Below are 16,392 nucleotides of genomic sequence, written 5' to 3' on the forward strand. Positions count from 1 at the left end.
TCCCCTTTGTCTGACGAATGCAATCTAAGCATCTTAGCAGAGTACACTAGGCGCTCTCCGTGATCTGCCGTCTGACTCCTGCATTTCTCCTCCCCTTCTCTCCATTAGGCCCTATACTCCACAAAATAACTACACTTTACCACACCTTACTCAAGTTGTTCCCTTTGTTACAATGCTTTTCCTAAGATCATCTAACCTAGCACATACTTTTTCATCCTATAAGCCTCAGTTCAAGCATGAGCTCCTTGGGGAACTCTTCCTGGACTCCACCGGGCAGATTTAGAGGGTTTCTTTCTGTGTGTTCTCAATAAACTGTGCACGTATCTCCATTATAGTTCCTACCATAGTCCGTTGTAATTGCCCGTTTGCAGGTGTCTCACCCGCCAGCCTGCCAGCTCAAGAGCAAGTGCTTTGCCTACTCAGTCTTGTTTCCTCACTGAATGCTCAGCGCCAGCGTAAGCACTCCATAGATATAGGCTGAATGACTAATGACACATGACAGGTTCGACAGTCAAAAAACTTTATACACCTGTTCATGGTATCAAGAAGTGAAGTTATTCAGTCTAAGGCAAAAGCTAATGTCACAGAATAAAATAAGTTCACTAAGTAAGATACATGATGGCACATTGCTTATTAAACTTTGTTCCAAAGTACTACTAACATCAGAAGAACACTGACTGAGGGATCTGAAGGCCCAGGCTAAAAAACATGACATTTCTCTGACTGATAATATACCCATATTCATTTCAATCTGAAAACATTTTAAATTACCAGCAAGTAAAAGGAATGCTCCAGGAAGATAGAACATCTTTATTCTGTTGGCTTCAAAGTTCAGCATACATGTGTACCCCTCAGGTGGGGAAATAAGTGTCAGTATCACCGTTACAGAAACAAGTACAGGGTAGAAATAGCATCACACTTAAAGTCTGGGTCCTTGCCCCATTACTTGGGCTCTGACTTGAGGTCTACTTTACTCTCTGAGCCTCGTCAGTTTCCTGATCTGGAAAATGGCGATAATAATATTTGCCTTATATATTTTATAATGTTGGTGCCAATATCATGAGAAATAATAATGTAAAAAATAAAGGATATAAGCATGAAAAATAAAGTAATATTTTCTCCAGGGGGAGTGAAAATCAAAGTACAAATGCTATACATAGTCTCGAAAACATTACCTTTTGAGAAGTTGAAAAGGGTTTTTCCATTCTGGTTTTTTCCTTGGGGGTTAAAGGAGGGGATCGCTCCTTTATCTCTGGAGGCAGTTCTCGATACAGTGCTGGAAAAAGAAATTCCAGTAATCAAATTGAGGAGCACTGTTTCAACAGGGAAAAACAACCATGGGGAGGGGGGACAGACATGACACTAAAGCAGTTGGTGTAAAAATAAGCTCCCTGCACTTACTGCTAAAGCGATTTGTGGTCTTACACATTAGTTATCAAAAGAACATAACTTATAACTGTAAAGTTTTGATCAGCAGGGTTTCAGAAACACAGAAGGAGTCATTTTCACTTATGTAGTTATGCAGGTGTTTCATTTTATCTCCATGTACATTAACCAGGAACCTCCTATATGCGTGGTACCTTCGAGGCACTGCTGGAGGAGACATGAAGATGACCAAAGCAGTCTCTGCTCTCAGGAGCTTACAGTCTGGGCAGAGACATATGCTCACAGGGAACTGTGATATGAAATAGAATGTGACATTCCTTGAAAGAGAGGTAGTAACAAAGACAAACTGATGTGGGGATGGCAGATGCCTAATGGCAGAAACAGTAGCTGTGTTGGACTCTGAAGAGCAGGTAGGATTTTGCCAGGCAGGAATGTGGAGAAGGTGGTATGAAATAAGCATGAGGCAAGGACTGTACACGATAGTGAATCTATTCACAATGTTGAAACTGAGATTCTTATAATGTAAAATTATAATCTACATAATCTATTTAGTCTACACACAGTGCTGAATCTAAAAAGTCAGCTGGGAATTTTAAAGGGCTAAAAGGAAAATCTATTTTGGTTAAATGACTTGGGCAACTCTGAATTGAGATAAATTGTTAAAATTCACCTAATCAAAATTCTAAGATTATGAGATGCATTAACTGGCTTTGTGTATGGATCGATTTCATCACTGGCTTTTTTTATCTCTTATTGGAAAAGATGTTAAATGTAATTAAGGGAAGCTGATCATGTTTTTCTTTCCAGTGGCTTAAGATACAAAGGGAGTAAGTTCTTTATAATGGGGTACCAGTATCTTCCATTGTGTAGTTCTTTAGGGGATATGGCTCTCATTGAACAGTTGCTACAGATTCTATTCAGATATGTACTTCCTTAGATCATTTGCTTTGTATACTTGGCTTTGGATAAAGATAAAGGACAACTTCTACTATTTTTAGAGCGAAATATTCTGTTGACAGCCATTTTTTCTCTACTGTTAAAACAGAGCACGCAACATTTTCTTAAATTCAGGTAATAAGTAGGACGAAAGGAGAAAAAAAGTCTCTGATGAAGTGAGAATTCAATTATACTCTCAGGTATCTGAGGATTTTTTCTGTTTGTTCTGGACTTTATAAGACTTTTCCAACAAGCAATAACTGATGACAAAACATCAATTATTTTGGGATACAATGAGGAATTATGGCAATTGAAGAATAGTCACTACCTGAGACCATTAATTTCTGTATATAACCACTAACCATCATTACCGTATACTTCAGAAGTCTCACTTGGGATACCGTGGAAGAAAAATTTTACTGGATTTTTAACCCACTGTAATCAAATATCTATAGCCTCCCCAGGTTTGGAAGCCTAAGAGGTTATTTCTGCAAACTAACTAGATTCTAAAGTTAAAGCACCTAATACCACCCTGCCTGGAAATACACAATCTTTTCACATTGTCAAGTTAAAAAAATTTATGTTTTCATTTGTATTTGGGTTAACAATGAATTGCAATATCTAGTTAAAATGACAGATATCCTCCAGAGTGACTATGATTGTGCAGGCGGCTCGTGATTTAAAACCAGAAACTGCATTCCAGCTGCTGACCCTGTGGGAAAGCCGTCACTGGGAAGGAGAGGGAAGAAACTTGGATATTGAGACAATCTGGAAGTTAGAAGTGCAGATCTTCTGGGAGATGACTGGATATTAACCTGTCCTAAAACTTCCTCCTTCCACATTGCCTTATGTTTTCTTCATTATGCATCTTCTTTTAAACATAAAAATATACATGCGATAGAGTTTTAGAGCTATCAGTCATTTATTACTCGGGAAGAGAATTAGAAGAGTGGCACAGAGGAACTACAGAATTTTGTTGTGTGAGAGAGAAGTGGGTAATTTTTGAGACATTTGGAACTTTTGAGGGGAGGAGTTTGCTGAGAGCAGCAGATAAGCTGAGGAAGGAAGCTGCAATGAGACTGGGAGCCCCTGAGAGACGGGGCAGGGGAGCACTGGGAAGTACCAGGGTGAAGACAAGGTGGTAGAAAGTGCCAAAGAGAAAATATTTTATCTGGGCTTCAGCACTCATGAAAGGAATTCCTTCAGTACTCATGGAAGGAATTCTTCTTCCTCTGCCATCTCCTTTGCTCTCAAAAATTCAGAATTTAGTTTAGGAATCAATAGTACTTTTGTTCAGCCACTGTTTAGGTTAAATGGGGTTTCACAGGCTAGTCTGAAAAGCAACTATAATTTATAATAATTACTTCTTTGCAGAAACAAAAGACTTAAAAGTAAATATGCAAAACAGAGTAATCTCTAGGCTACCTATACTACATTTGAAATCAGAACCAAATGATTTTAGGATTTCTGGGAGAAAACTTAGAGGTGACAGAGCTCAACTTCCTTATTTTATAGGAGGAAACTGAGGCACATCAGTAACAGCTGTGGAGAAGCTCGATTTGAAATCAGCGCTCCCGACCCCTGAGAATTGTGCTTTTCCTACCACACTATGACTTTAACTGCCGATAGGAAGCATTCTTCTGAAGAAGCATTACTGTCTCTCTCCCTGTTCTTCTAGTCTTTATTTTCAGGCTCTCTGTGTTCGATTTTCACCTCTCAAGGTGAAATCTACAGCTAGTAGGAAATCTACCACATTCAGAAACTGTATTTAGAATTCCTCCTCCAGCTCCTTTCTTTTTCCTTTCACAAAGGAAGGCTTAATTTACTCAAGAATGAAATAACCTACTGCAGGTAGGTAATCGGTAACAGCTAGGCCGAGGTAGCTGAAGGAAAGGAATGGAAGTTGGGGAACTAGAGGTTCTTAAAGTGCCTGTCAACCGAGGAGACACTGTGGCAAGAGAAGAGCTGACATAATTGTGCGTGAAGTGCATGCAGCAGGTGGCAGGGGAAAGGGGCTGGAGAACTAGGTTGTAGGTAGATGGGCAGGTCGCCTGGGATGAATGTAATAGCTTTCTGGTGTACTAGTGCCTCCCCCTTTTATTTTTTTTGCAGCATGAAAATGAAAAGCAATACTCATTGGTAAACATATGCAAAAGTTACAAAGACAGTAAATTAAAGGGTAGAAAATGATACCATCTTTACTATCAGTTATGCCATATTAGTAAACCAGGAAGGGAGCATAAAACTTACTTTCATTAGCCACATGATTAGCTGGAAAATAACCTTCCTGTCCCTTTCCTACGCTGCCATACCACCAGTCTTCATTATCTTTGAAAAACACTCGGATAATGTCTCCGCGATGGATGGTTAGTTCATCTGATCGATTCGCTGTGTAGTCATAAAGAGCCACTACCTAAGAGAGAGATAAGACCACCACAGCTTTATCACAACTGTACCACAGAGAAAACCCCCAACATTCACTTCCTCTTGCAGAAGAGCAGCTGAAACCAAAGCAGTACTTTGGTAAGTCTGAGGCGGTCTCAAGGTTTGCTAATGGGATCAGGGGTGGTGGGAACACAGCAGGAGAAGCAAGATAAAAAGACTGTGGGATTGAGAAATGGTTAAGAGCATTCAATACACTAAGATTAGCTTCAAAATAGCAGATGTTAATTTTTTTTTAAAGTAAATTACTTGTGAAGCAAATAAAAAAAAGGGTCACACACCATTCACTTTCTTAGAATTGTCTGATACTACCTTTAGTTCCCATTCTCTGTGCCGAGCAGATGCATCTGAAAAAAATTCCTTCGGAACCTCACCAATTTTACAAAAAGGAGAGCTCAATGGAACAACCCAATTACATAACTTTGTTGTGATCACTTGGTATACTGTTAATGTCTCTTTTAGAATTATATTTCTCTACAAACACATGCTTTTGATATTTTATATCAACAACCTAAATCTTCTGACTACCTTTTAAAATACTCTGATAAGCTCATTTTCACCAGACAGGAATTTAAGAGGAAAAGCCTTTCCATGATAATCCTCTTCTCTGTGTTGTTACAACAGTCACCATATTTGATTTTTTTTTTTTAAACTCAAATCAAAATGAATGACCACACGGGCGCTTACAAATCCCTTACAGCAATTATAAGGAGGCAGACAATGACCCATTTTAAATGTGAAACATTGTATAAAGGGGTATATAATATAAATACTAAAGAATAAACTACTACTGCTTTTTTCTATTTAAATGGGATTTGAAAATTTACCAGTTATACAATTATACATATAATCAAAAATTATTATAATCCTTTGCATTTAGGTTGAATACTACTCATTCACTAACAAGTATTTACTGAATTCCTAACGTGCCTGGTACTGTGCTGGGGGCTAAATATACGATGATAAATAGGATACTTTCTTGGAAGGGGTTACATTTAGGCTTTGCAGGAGAATAAAGGATAATCAGGAATGAGCCGGGGAAGAGATCAAAAGTATGTCTCAGGCACACTGTACAGCGTGTATAAGAGTCCAGGAAAGAGACCCCCAAACATTTCAGTATGGGGAACCGGGAAGGAGAGGTAAGACCCCAGGAAGGTGGGGAAAGTTGAGGCTGCAGAAGAAAAAAGTGGCCAGATCACGCATGTTGAGAGAGTTCAGCATAATATGGGCAACAGGAAGACAGAAGAGTTTAGGCAGAGGGTTCTATAGCAGTTCACAACTCTTTTAATTAATTTACAATACAGCATTTATTAACACATTAACCAGGAGATTTTACTTTTTCTTAAATTTATCTTTATTGTTGAAAGTATTACAGATGTCCCCTTTTCCTCCATTCACTCCTTTTCCCCACTGATCCCCTTTTCCCCCATTGACCCCTCTATACACACCCCTTCCCTCTGAGATCCCTCAGTCTGTTCCATGCTTCTGTGTCCCTGGATCTATTTTGTTCATCAGTTTATTTTGTTCTTTAGACTCTGCATACGAGTGAGATCGTGTGATACTTGTCTTTCTCTGACTGGCTTATTTATCTAGAATCAAACATGGGGAAGCAGCAGAAGAGAGGAAAAAAGGAGGAACAGGAAATCCTACACACTCATGAAAGACAAGACACATTTTTGGGTAATAGTACTCAAGTAGTCAGCAGTGCTGAGAAGGTCAACTATCCTCAGTCAGCTGCAGGCCCACTGTGTTCCTTTCATGATGGATTCCAGTACCAGAAAACTGGAGGTTTGTTCCTTTAGTTCCTCGGCCTGGCTCTGGTAACACTGAGACAGCATGGCTTTGATGATCTTAAGCAAGTATGAGGTCAAGGTATGCCTATTTATCTGGAGCCAGAAGTGGCTGCTGGGAAGGAAAGCAGGAGAGGTCCAGCTTAGGCAACAGAGTCATTTAGGAAGCCCCACCTCAGGCTTATATACTTGTACGGCCTACTGACAATCTGGAACTTATCAAACTGGAATCTGAAAACTTTTCCTGATTTTTCTACCAGGCTCTATTGAAAAAAGTCCCTTCAGAGGTACAGGGGTCCAAAAGACCTGTAAGAGTCTACATTTCAATTTTGCTACTGAAGTACCCACTGATTTTCCTCGTTACACAATCAAATACAGCACACCAATTCTGCATGGGCCTTTAGTCCTTGGGATACATTCCATACTCTGTGTCCCTGCCATGGACTGAATTGTGTGTCGCCCCCCAAATTCATAAATTGAAGCCCTAACCCCAATGTAACTATTTGAAGATAGGACCTTTAAGAAGGTACTTGTGATTAAATGAGGTCATATGGGTGGGCCCCTAAACCAATGGGCTGTTGTCCTTATAAAAAGAGGAGGAGAGACCAGGATCACACGTGCACAGAGGAAAAGGCCATGTGAGAGCACAGCGAGAAGACAGGAGTCAGAAAACTGAGGACGGAGGGCTCAGACGAAACTAACCTTTCAGCCTCTAGAACTGTGGTCAATACACGTCTGTTGTTTAAGTCCTCTGTTCTATGGCATTTTGTTATGGCTGTCCTGGCACACTACAGTCCCACAACCCGATGGGGCCAGATGAATCACTCATTACCAGCCCATGCTGGTATTGCAAGTGGGCAATGCCACACTCTTACCACTTTAGGTTCTGACAGCTTACACTACTGTGTTCATCACTTACAATGCTACCTCCTGATGTAGAAACAATGCCTTTGTTACTGAACTCCACAACCAACATCCAGGAAGGTGATAACTGGGGACATTACATCCCCCAAAGCAAAGGGACAGTCTTGGGAGCATGGCACCATCATACCATTCCTCACATTTAAGTGCAAAATTGCTGTACAGTGAGGAGCCCAGTGTATTTCACATGCCAACAGCCCACATTCTGCCAGTGGAGTTATGACCATTCTCTCACATACTGACAAAAGCCACGTGGCTCCTGAGAATCTGCGTGTATTCCAGTGTGTTTTTATCCAATGTTTTATCTTCCCATTTGAAGACCACTTTACTCTCTTCTGAGCATCACTGTATTCACAATAACTTCTTTGCTTGTTTTAATTTGGCAGTGGATTCTGCATAAATCATGTCTCCCCGATCTCCATCAAGATTTTTTTATCTCACTGTTTCAGGATAAATGAAAGCTCTGTAAAAGAAACGGCAGAAGGAGTTGGACCCTCTGGCTTCAGCACGGTCACATTTCTCTACCATTACCTCAAAGAACAGGGAGACTGGGTCTATACCCTGAGGAAGTCTGCCCCATGGGACAAAAGACTTGCTCGGCCCATCCTGCTCGGCTCTCCCCAGACGACAAACACTCTTGACATTGAATCACCATCAAGAAGTGTTTACTGGTGCTGATGACCCAGCAACCATGCCCTGCCCTTTGAGGGCCCCTTAAATTTCATGTTTGCCCCTGCCGCCTGCTACCCCTCTGAGACTTTCCTAAACCAAGCTCTTCAATCTGTGTCCTGAAGCCTTCTTACTAGCCTTGCTCTTTGGAATCCAGTGTCGCTACCTTTTATCACGCTTGTGCGAGACAATCATGATTTTTACTCACGGCCAGGTTATTAAAATGATTTGAAAGAAAAAAAAAAACTTGGGAGACACAACTATTTCTATTTTCTTCTTATTCTGCTAGGTCTTGTCTTAGAAAATCTGTCCTGACCATTCTCTTGATGAGTATCTTCTATAACATACCATTTTTTGCACACAGTGGTCTGGTGTTATAGATATGACAGAATATTTTGCACAGTATGTTCCAGAAATCTTTCTGCAATAGAAGTTTAAAAACATGAGTTTATGTGCCCATGTTGGTAATGACAGGTCTGGGAAATGAGATGTTCCACAAGAGCCACTTGGTCAGATTTTGCCCACTCTTCACAAACGTGAAACAGTTTCTTCTCTTTCTCAGCGCTTGCCGAGCTGCTTGGGCTTCATCACGGTGGAAGTGCCATTTTCTTGGACATACACTTTTCAGTCTTCATAGCGGCGCTTGCCAGATACCATGTCTTGGGTTAAGCAGTCTGCCAGGCTGTTACACGACATTTAGGGGAGTTCCTCTTTGTACTACCTTCCCAGAGGGGTTTTTCATTATTATAGTTGTCCCTGAAGAATTCTCAATGGTTCTTGAAATTAGTGTACTGAAAGAACATTAACCAGCATTGTTCAGCAGATGTTCCTTACAACTTCAACCATAATACCATCCAAAAATCAATATTCATAAGGGCCCCAAGTCATTCGACAAGCTGAGAGGCACGTTGAACAGACTCCTGTGCTGGAGCTCGCCCTCCTCCAGCACGGCTTCGGCTGGCCCCTCAAGGTCGGGGAACTTCTCTGCGCCACCCGCAGCCAGTGCGGCATCCGGATCACACCACTCTCCCTCTGCTTTCTCCTTGCTTAACTTAATTTGAGGCGCTGGCCTCCAGAACAGTGAGAGAATACATTTCTGTTTGAAGCCACACCAAGTTGTGGTAAGTTGTTACAACATCCCTAGAAAACTAATACACGTGAATGTTACTGTGGCGAGTGCTGGATTTTCTTGTATTCCTTTAAAGTGTGTTGGACCTTTTTTTGGGCATGTAGTTATCTGAGATCATTTTGACCCTTTCCAGGTTTGCTTTTAAGTCTTGTTAGAGTAGATTTAGACAGACTTTCCTCTAGGATTCAATAAACCCCCATTTCCAGGGTGTAGATTATCCTCCTGATAACTCTACTCGCCCCATATATTAGGAGGTTTTTCCATTCTGGCTGTTAGGAATGTGAATTATTCCCATCCTGCTGTGCAGCCTACTACTTTCGAATGGTTCTTCCCTTATGGAGTTTTATCTCATGCATATGCAGATCAGAGTCAGCTGAGATCAAGTATTTATAATGAATTGTGGCTTCAGATTCTGTTTGTTGCTTCCTGGACATTTAGGAAACACTCTTAATGAATTTTACAGAATTCCGAGGACAGCCCTCCAACCCCTCCAACCCCTCCAACCCCGCCAACCCCCACACCCACATCAAGTTTTAAACTGCTTCACTATTTATAAGTGGTCTGGGTATAATGTAGCATTTCGTATGCTATCTGAGAAATGGACCATTTCAACAGTTTATACATCCCGATCCTATTCTTCTTCCCCTGCGTGTTTCCTGAGTGTTAGAGCGGCTCTGACAGCCTCATCAAATACAGCCTTCAGGCCCTTCTGGGTTAAAGCTGAACCCCGAACAAAGCAGCATGCTCCTATCTTGGAACTGTTTCGGTTCTGTTCCACATATATAGGCTTTTCTTTCTTATTCAGTCATGCCAAAGTTTTTGGGTCACCTCAGAGATCGATGTGAGCTGCTGCTGAAAGAGGGCATTTGGTATGTATCCCTTAGGCTCTGGTACCCGCTCCGTTTACACTGTGAAATGAGGCTAGACTGACCGCAGAGAAGCATATAAGGGAGACATCAGTCACTGGATGAGATAGAGGCCTCAGGCGATTATGGTCTTGCTGGGTGATCATAATTTGTCTGTCTACTGTGTCCCAGAGTCCCAGGAGGTACCGTTTGCACCCAAATGGTGATGTTGACTGTGTAGGAGTGGAAGACGGTGGGTACCTACTCCTCTGTTTAGGTGTCACTGGCATAGCTCATGAGTAGCACATCTTGCCCGCTGCCCTGTCACCAGCCACCATGCACTAGAGGATCAGTGTGCTTGGCAGTGCGTCATGCTGCTACTGGACAGTCTCTGGGCATGGTCCCAGCTCCTGCCCCAGCTGCGCCTGCCCACCGCCCCCCAGTAATTATGTAACAAGTGAAATAATCTTTAAGAAGATCTTATTTCTCAATAATGTCAATAAAGGAATATTTGGTCTCTACTATTAAAATAGAAATAGAAAAATAGAGCAGATAAAAAAAGTTAGAAAACAAAATTTAACAATAAATCCTGAATTCTACAGAAGTATGTTATTAAATATTCAAATGACTCCTTTATTATAGAGACACGGGGACTGTATTTTATTTCACCAGAGGAATAAAGAAACACACAGCCCTATTTCTAGCATCATGTGATAGAAATATATATAGTCTTTATGATTATTTCCATGAATACTACTATGTAAGACGATCCTAAACATATTTATAAAAAAGAAACCAAGGCCCTATAATTTTTAATTGATCTTATCTGGATAATAATAGATTAAGAAAACAGAGATAAAGAATGTAAATAGTTGCACAAAGTTTATTGTCTCTGTACCAGACAAACTATCTGTTCCTATCCTGCTATATAATGCTAGTATATATGAATCTTAAACACTTCATCAAACAAATATTTGAAAATATTTGATTACAAATACCTTTTGGTAAAGTAAACACCAAGGGAAATGGAAAGAATAGCAAACTAGGAATCAAGACAGTGAGTTTCTAGTTCTGTGCGGGCCTCCAAACCTAACATATTACAGAACACTCAAACTGAATGTCTGTAAACTAGGGGAGGGAAGCAGGTGATAATCTGGTATACTTTCCAGCTTTAAAATTTGATCATACAAGGTACTCAAATAACTATTCCAAAAAAACAGCATTCATAAATTTTAAAGTAAATTCAACATTTTAACCCGGTGGATAATAGTGTGGCTGTATTACCTGTAATAATACATTGGAAAAGCTAGTTTGACTGCAGCAACACTACACAGGAAAACCTTGAGTAACAATTACAACAATAAGGATAAGTGTTTCTTCTGAATTTAACATGTGGAAATACTTCTTTCTTCTTGGACAAATAGGAATGGCCTGACCTTTGGATTTCACAAATAAGCTACTCATTTTATAAGGTGATTAGTATCAATTAAGCCTTTTCTTACAGAAATCACACTTCGCATACGTTGTTACAGTGAATTTTATTAGTGCTTCATTGACAAAAGCTTTTTATTGGTTATTTCCTTAAAAAAAATCAAGAGAATGATGCAGACCTTTATAGACTAGACTATATATTTGTTATTAGCAAAGAAAATGATAGTGCACTTTAATTTTCTTTCTTGGGAGGGATAGTAAACAGAGAATTATGATCATTTACATTAAAGTGAGGTCTCTAGACCACAGGTGGCACATTACACGGAAACTTGTTAGAGATGCAAATTCTTGGGCCCCATTCCAGACAAGCTGAAATCATTTGGTTTGAGTTTTAACAAGCCTTGCAGGTGATTCTGATATACCTAAAGTTTAGTTAATACTTCATTTTGACCTATTTTATAAAACATGCACATTATTCTTTTGTACATATCAAGTGATGCAACTGAATGGGTGAGAAACAATTTAAAATACAAAGCCAAATCTTATACCAAATTGTTACTGGCAAAGCTTACAAGTAAACCCGTTCCTCCTTTCCTATTAGTTTTACTTCTTTCTTAGTTTCCCTCCTCTCACTGAAATGCTGACCTGCTTCAGATCTGAGTAATTTGACATCTACTTCGTCATTTTTTCAACAAGGTCATGCTCAAACTGCAACTAGGAGTCATAGTAATCATTTGAGAGTCATAGTAACCTCTTAAGGATTAGCAAACTTTTTAAAATAGAAAAATAAGCAAAATTGAAAGATTAAATTTCTCTACCCAGCAATAATTATTAGGTACCTATTGTGTCTCAGCTGCTTTTACAGCTGGGAACAAAGTGAACAACACAGACAAAAATCTCTGCCCTCAGGGAGTTTCCATTTCATTGGGTGTTTCATTGTTTTTGGTCTGTTGGCCCTTTTTAAAAGAGGGATACCTTTAATATTTGTACTAGTTACTCTTGTGTCTCTCTAGTTTGAAGATGACAATAAATTGTAACAGGGTGCACACTAATATTAAAATAATTTATAAATTACTTCAGGAAATTATAAATTTTTAAAAATTACCTTAATGAACTATGAGTGTGAGTAAATCTAAAATTACTAGTAAAAAAACACCACTAGACACAGACAATATTTTTAAACGAAAATAAATTCAAATATTTGCAAATAACATATTATCCGTAATTTGTAGATACTCAGTTTTAGTAGTTATAAATTTTATAATTCATAGTTTAAAGCAGTGATTTAGAGAGGTTATGTATAGAAATATGCCCCTTATAACAAATGAAATATTCTTTTTTTTTATCCTACTGCATTTATTACTTGGTTTTATTTACCTGTAGATGCTATTGTTCTGGCCAGGTCTTTTTCATAGCCACCAGTGTTGTGAGAGGTAGTAAAAACTTTTTAAAAATATATAAACATACAAATTTGTAAGTATTAAAAAATTATTAATTAAAGTTTGTTATGGATATAAATTAGAATATATATATATTAAAAAACAAAAATAAACAAATATAAACATGTAAATTATAAAAGGATCTTCAAATAGTCAGACCTGTGTGAACTGCTACAAAACTACTTTAGAAAAGCCCCTTCTAAACTTGAATAGGCACTTATAGAAACTCAAAAATGTCTAAGTGAGTTATAATTTCCATTGCTGTCCTTTAGAGTGAGGTATAGGTCTATTTTTCTGTGCTTAAATATATACATAATAGATATAACAGACCTATTATTTAAAAATAACATGAGGTGTGGAGACAACTCTTTTGAGAATGAAATCAAGTCTCTTTTTGACGGTTAATGGCACTTGCAAGATTTTCTGAGTACCAACTCCAGTAACAGAGTTGTAGTCCTTGATATATCAAGACAATCTGTACAGAAACTTTTAAGAACTACTAAAGAGCACTCCTAAGGACATTTGTTAAATTTATTAACAGAATTCATTAAAATTATAAACAATTTCTAAAAACATAAATTAACATCTCATTCCTATAATAAATATCTCCAGTGTGTGCTACACATATGGCACTGTACACACATTAGTAGGGGAAATAAAGAAATAAAGCATACAGTTTTTGACCTGAAAATGCTCAGGATATAATTAAGAAAAATTATAATTATAATTAAGAAAAATTGTTTCAAATATTATATGCTTAAAAAATATTTATTCTTAAAGTTTAGCATAAATTAATACCTTTATAATAATCTGCTTGGTTTTATGAAATATCTTATTTAAAAATATCTCATTTAGATGTTTTAGTTTTATTCAACCAAGGTTTTAAAATTTACTAGTTCTAAAACAAATAAATAAATCTTAGTTTGGGTTTTTCTCAGCATCATGTACATCTACTCTTATTGTTTAATAATCTGCTATGCTATGGATATGCCTGCATATCTGTCTAGATATATCTGAAAATACATGTATCTACCATTTACTTAATGCTTACTATGTGCCAGGGATTTGCTAAGCATTTATATATATTTTATAATATATAATATATTATATATTATATATATACACTATATATTAGATACATTTTATAATATATTATATAGTGCATATATATCATATATATTGTACAAAATACATTTTCCACTATATAGTTCATATATATATGTATATATACATAATTGTGTACAACCTTTGGTTCCTTAATTATAAACTAAAAGAATTATTATTTGTCTAAATCACACAGTTGGGAGATTCTAGGTGTTAGCAGGTCTGCTCTTCTCTTAAGCCTATGCTTTTAATCATTAAACTGACATATTTAAGTTTGAAGTTAGAGGCCTTCGTGTAAAGAAGCAAACACAAGGATGCTTGGTTCACTGCCTGTAGCTTTCCTTAAGATTATGCCAAAAGAAGGGTCTTAAAACCTTGGTAATTCTATTAAAGAAGGCACCTGAAGATCATCATAGCACTTTTCTTCAGCTTCTCAGTCACAACTTGTTGAAGCCACCAAACTGGGAAATTGAAATCGGGCTAAGGTAACAGCTTATCTATGTATATCAATATGTGTAGCCACTTCATCACTGCATTTTATATTTAAGGGTAGAAGGAATTACTGAAATGACTATAGGTAGAGCTAATATGGAAAGACTTTGTGAAGGAATCTTGAGTAATAAATTTAAGTAGAAATTTAAATTTATGATTCAGACAGCCAGACATTACTATTTAATTGGCATCTACTTAAACACTGAGGCTTGTCTATTTCTAATTCTAACATCAATCCAAATATTCTAGGAAAAGCTCATGTATACATATGTGAGCATTTGGTTTAGTGGGTTAAAGATACGAATATATTAGTAGAAGGTTAATGAAGCAGCTTAATGGAAAATGTCCCTTCTTTAGCATATAATTGTAATTGTGACACATATGGAGATATGGACAGTTGAACAGGAGGCTCTAAAACGTACCAAACAATAATTCAAATGACAAAATAGAATTCAGCAATTTTTAAGAAGCAAATATAATATTCTGAGCTTAGAGACAAATGAGTAGAGGGGAAGTACTTCTGGAATGGGGGAGTAATGAAAATTGGCTCTTTCACATAAGCAAGAACACTGGGAAAAATAGTCAAACTCAACTTTTTAAGAACTCTGACAATAAGCCAAATGTTTATAACAATCCAAGCAGCAATTCAAGAAAAACAGTTAAATTTTGGTAAACATAGCAAGCTCTGTGGAGTTTTAAGCTGCCCTATTTTCATTACCCTCTTGCCAGCTCCATGGTTGCCTTAGAGACCAACAGACTCCCAACTATGGTAACTCTGAAAACTAGCAGGCTAGCAGTCACAGGAGAGGGTGGAACAGGTTCAGAGTGCCTCCAAAGCTCCATCTCCAGAGAAGTGACACTATAGGACCTATGTGGCAGCCCCTGAAAAGCTCCATTCTCAGGGCTTGTCTTTATTTGATGTGACTCAGAGCCGGTTGTGTGAACAGTCACAGCCCTAGGGCATTTGTCAAAAACAATCAGTTGTAACATAGGTAGTGGTACAAGTTAGGACAAATAAGGGGATGGCCAAAAAATTAAAAGGAAAATGACATCTCTATAGGGTACTCTGAAAAGCTCCAAGGCACTCCTGGAAATGTAGAAGGCCACGTGCAAGGGCAGGACTGTGTGTGTGCCCAGGGAAGACCAGAGAAGGCTCTAATCCTTCACCTGTGGCTGACCTTGACAGTCTGTAAGCAGAGAGTGAAATCTTTGTAAGGCAGTTATAAACTTCCAAGTGAAGTAACTAAAATCATGTCCCAACACACAGAGCCCCTTGGAAAGGCGATAGGACTTGGTTCTGGGCATTTAAGGAAATGACTGTCCAGTCATTAGCTGACCGCTAAGCTAACTAAATGGACACTTCAGTGGTAGCACAACACAAAAAATATAGACTTTATATAGAATTACTCCAGGACATTCACTAACTAAATAAGTAGTAAGAGTAACAACAACAAAAAAGACCACAGAAGGGTGGGACAGAGAATCTGATTTCCAGGTTTGCCACATTATATTATCTCAAAGGCCCAGTTAGCAATAAAAAATTTACAAGACATAAAAAACCCCAGTAAAGTATAACCCTACACAGGAATTAAAGAAGTCAATAAAAATTGTCCCTGAGAAAGCCCAGATATTAGATTTACTAGACAAAGATTTTAAAAAGATTTTACATAGTTAAAAGACCTAACGAAAATCGTGACTAAAGAATTAAGAGGAAGTATGAGAATGGTATCTCAGCAAATAAAAAATATCAATAGAAAGCTAGAAATTATTTTAAAAAATAGAAAGTATGGAGTTCAAAAGTACAATAT

The 16,392-nt window shown here is 38.1% G+C and overlaps 1 protein-coding gene across 3 annotated transcripts in view; it reads right to left on the reverse strand.

The window, feature by feature from the left end:
- Nucleotides 1-16,392, reverse strand: part of AHI1 (Abelson helper integration site 1) — a 140,329-nt gene that overhangs the window by 23,207 nt on the left and 100,730 nt on the right. For all 3 annotated transcript variants that reach the window (XM_081139862.1, XM_081139863.1, XM_081139861.1), the window contains exons 20-21: nt 4,573-4,735; nt 1,176-1,276 (exon numbers count right to left, since the gene is read on the reverse strand). In XM_081139862.1, the coding sequence (XP_080995988.1) occupies nt 1,176-1,276; nt 4,573-4,735 (264 nt within the window). The remainder of the gene's footprint in view (nt 1-1,175; nt 1,277-4,572; nt 4,736-16,392) is intronic.

The sequence above is a fragment of the Miniopterus schreibersii genome (genome assembly GCF_964146895.1).
Source record: "Miniopterus schreibersii genome assembly, chromosome: 6".
In the NCBI taxonomy this organism is placed as follows: Eukaryota; Metazoa; Chordata; class Mammalia; order Chiroptera; family Miniopteridae; genus Miniopterus; species Miniopterus schreibersii.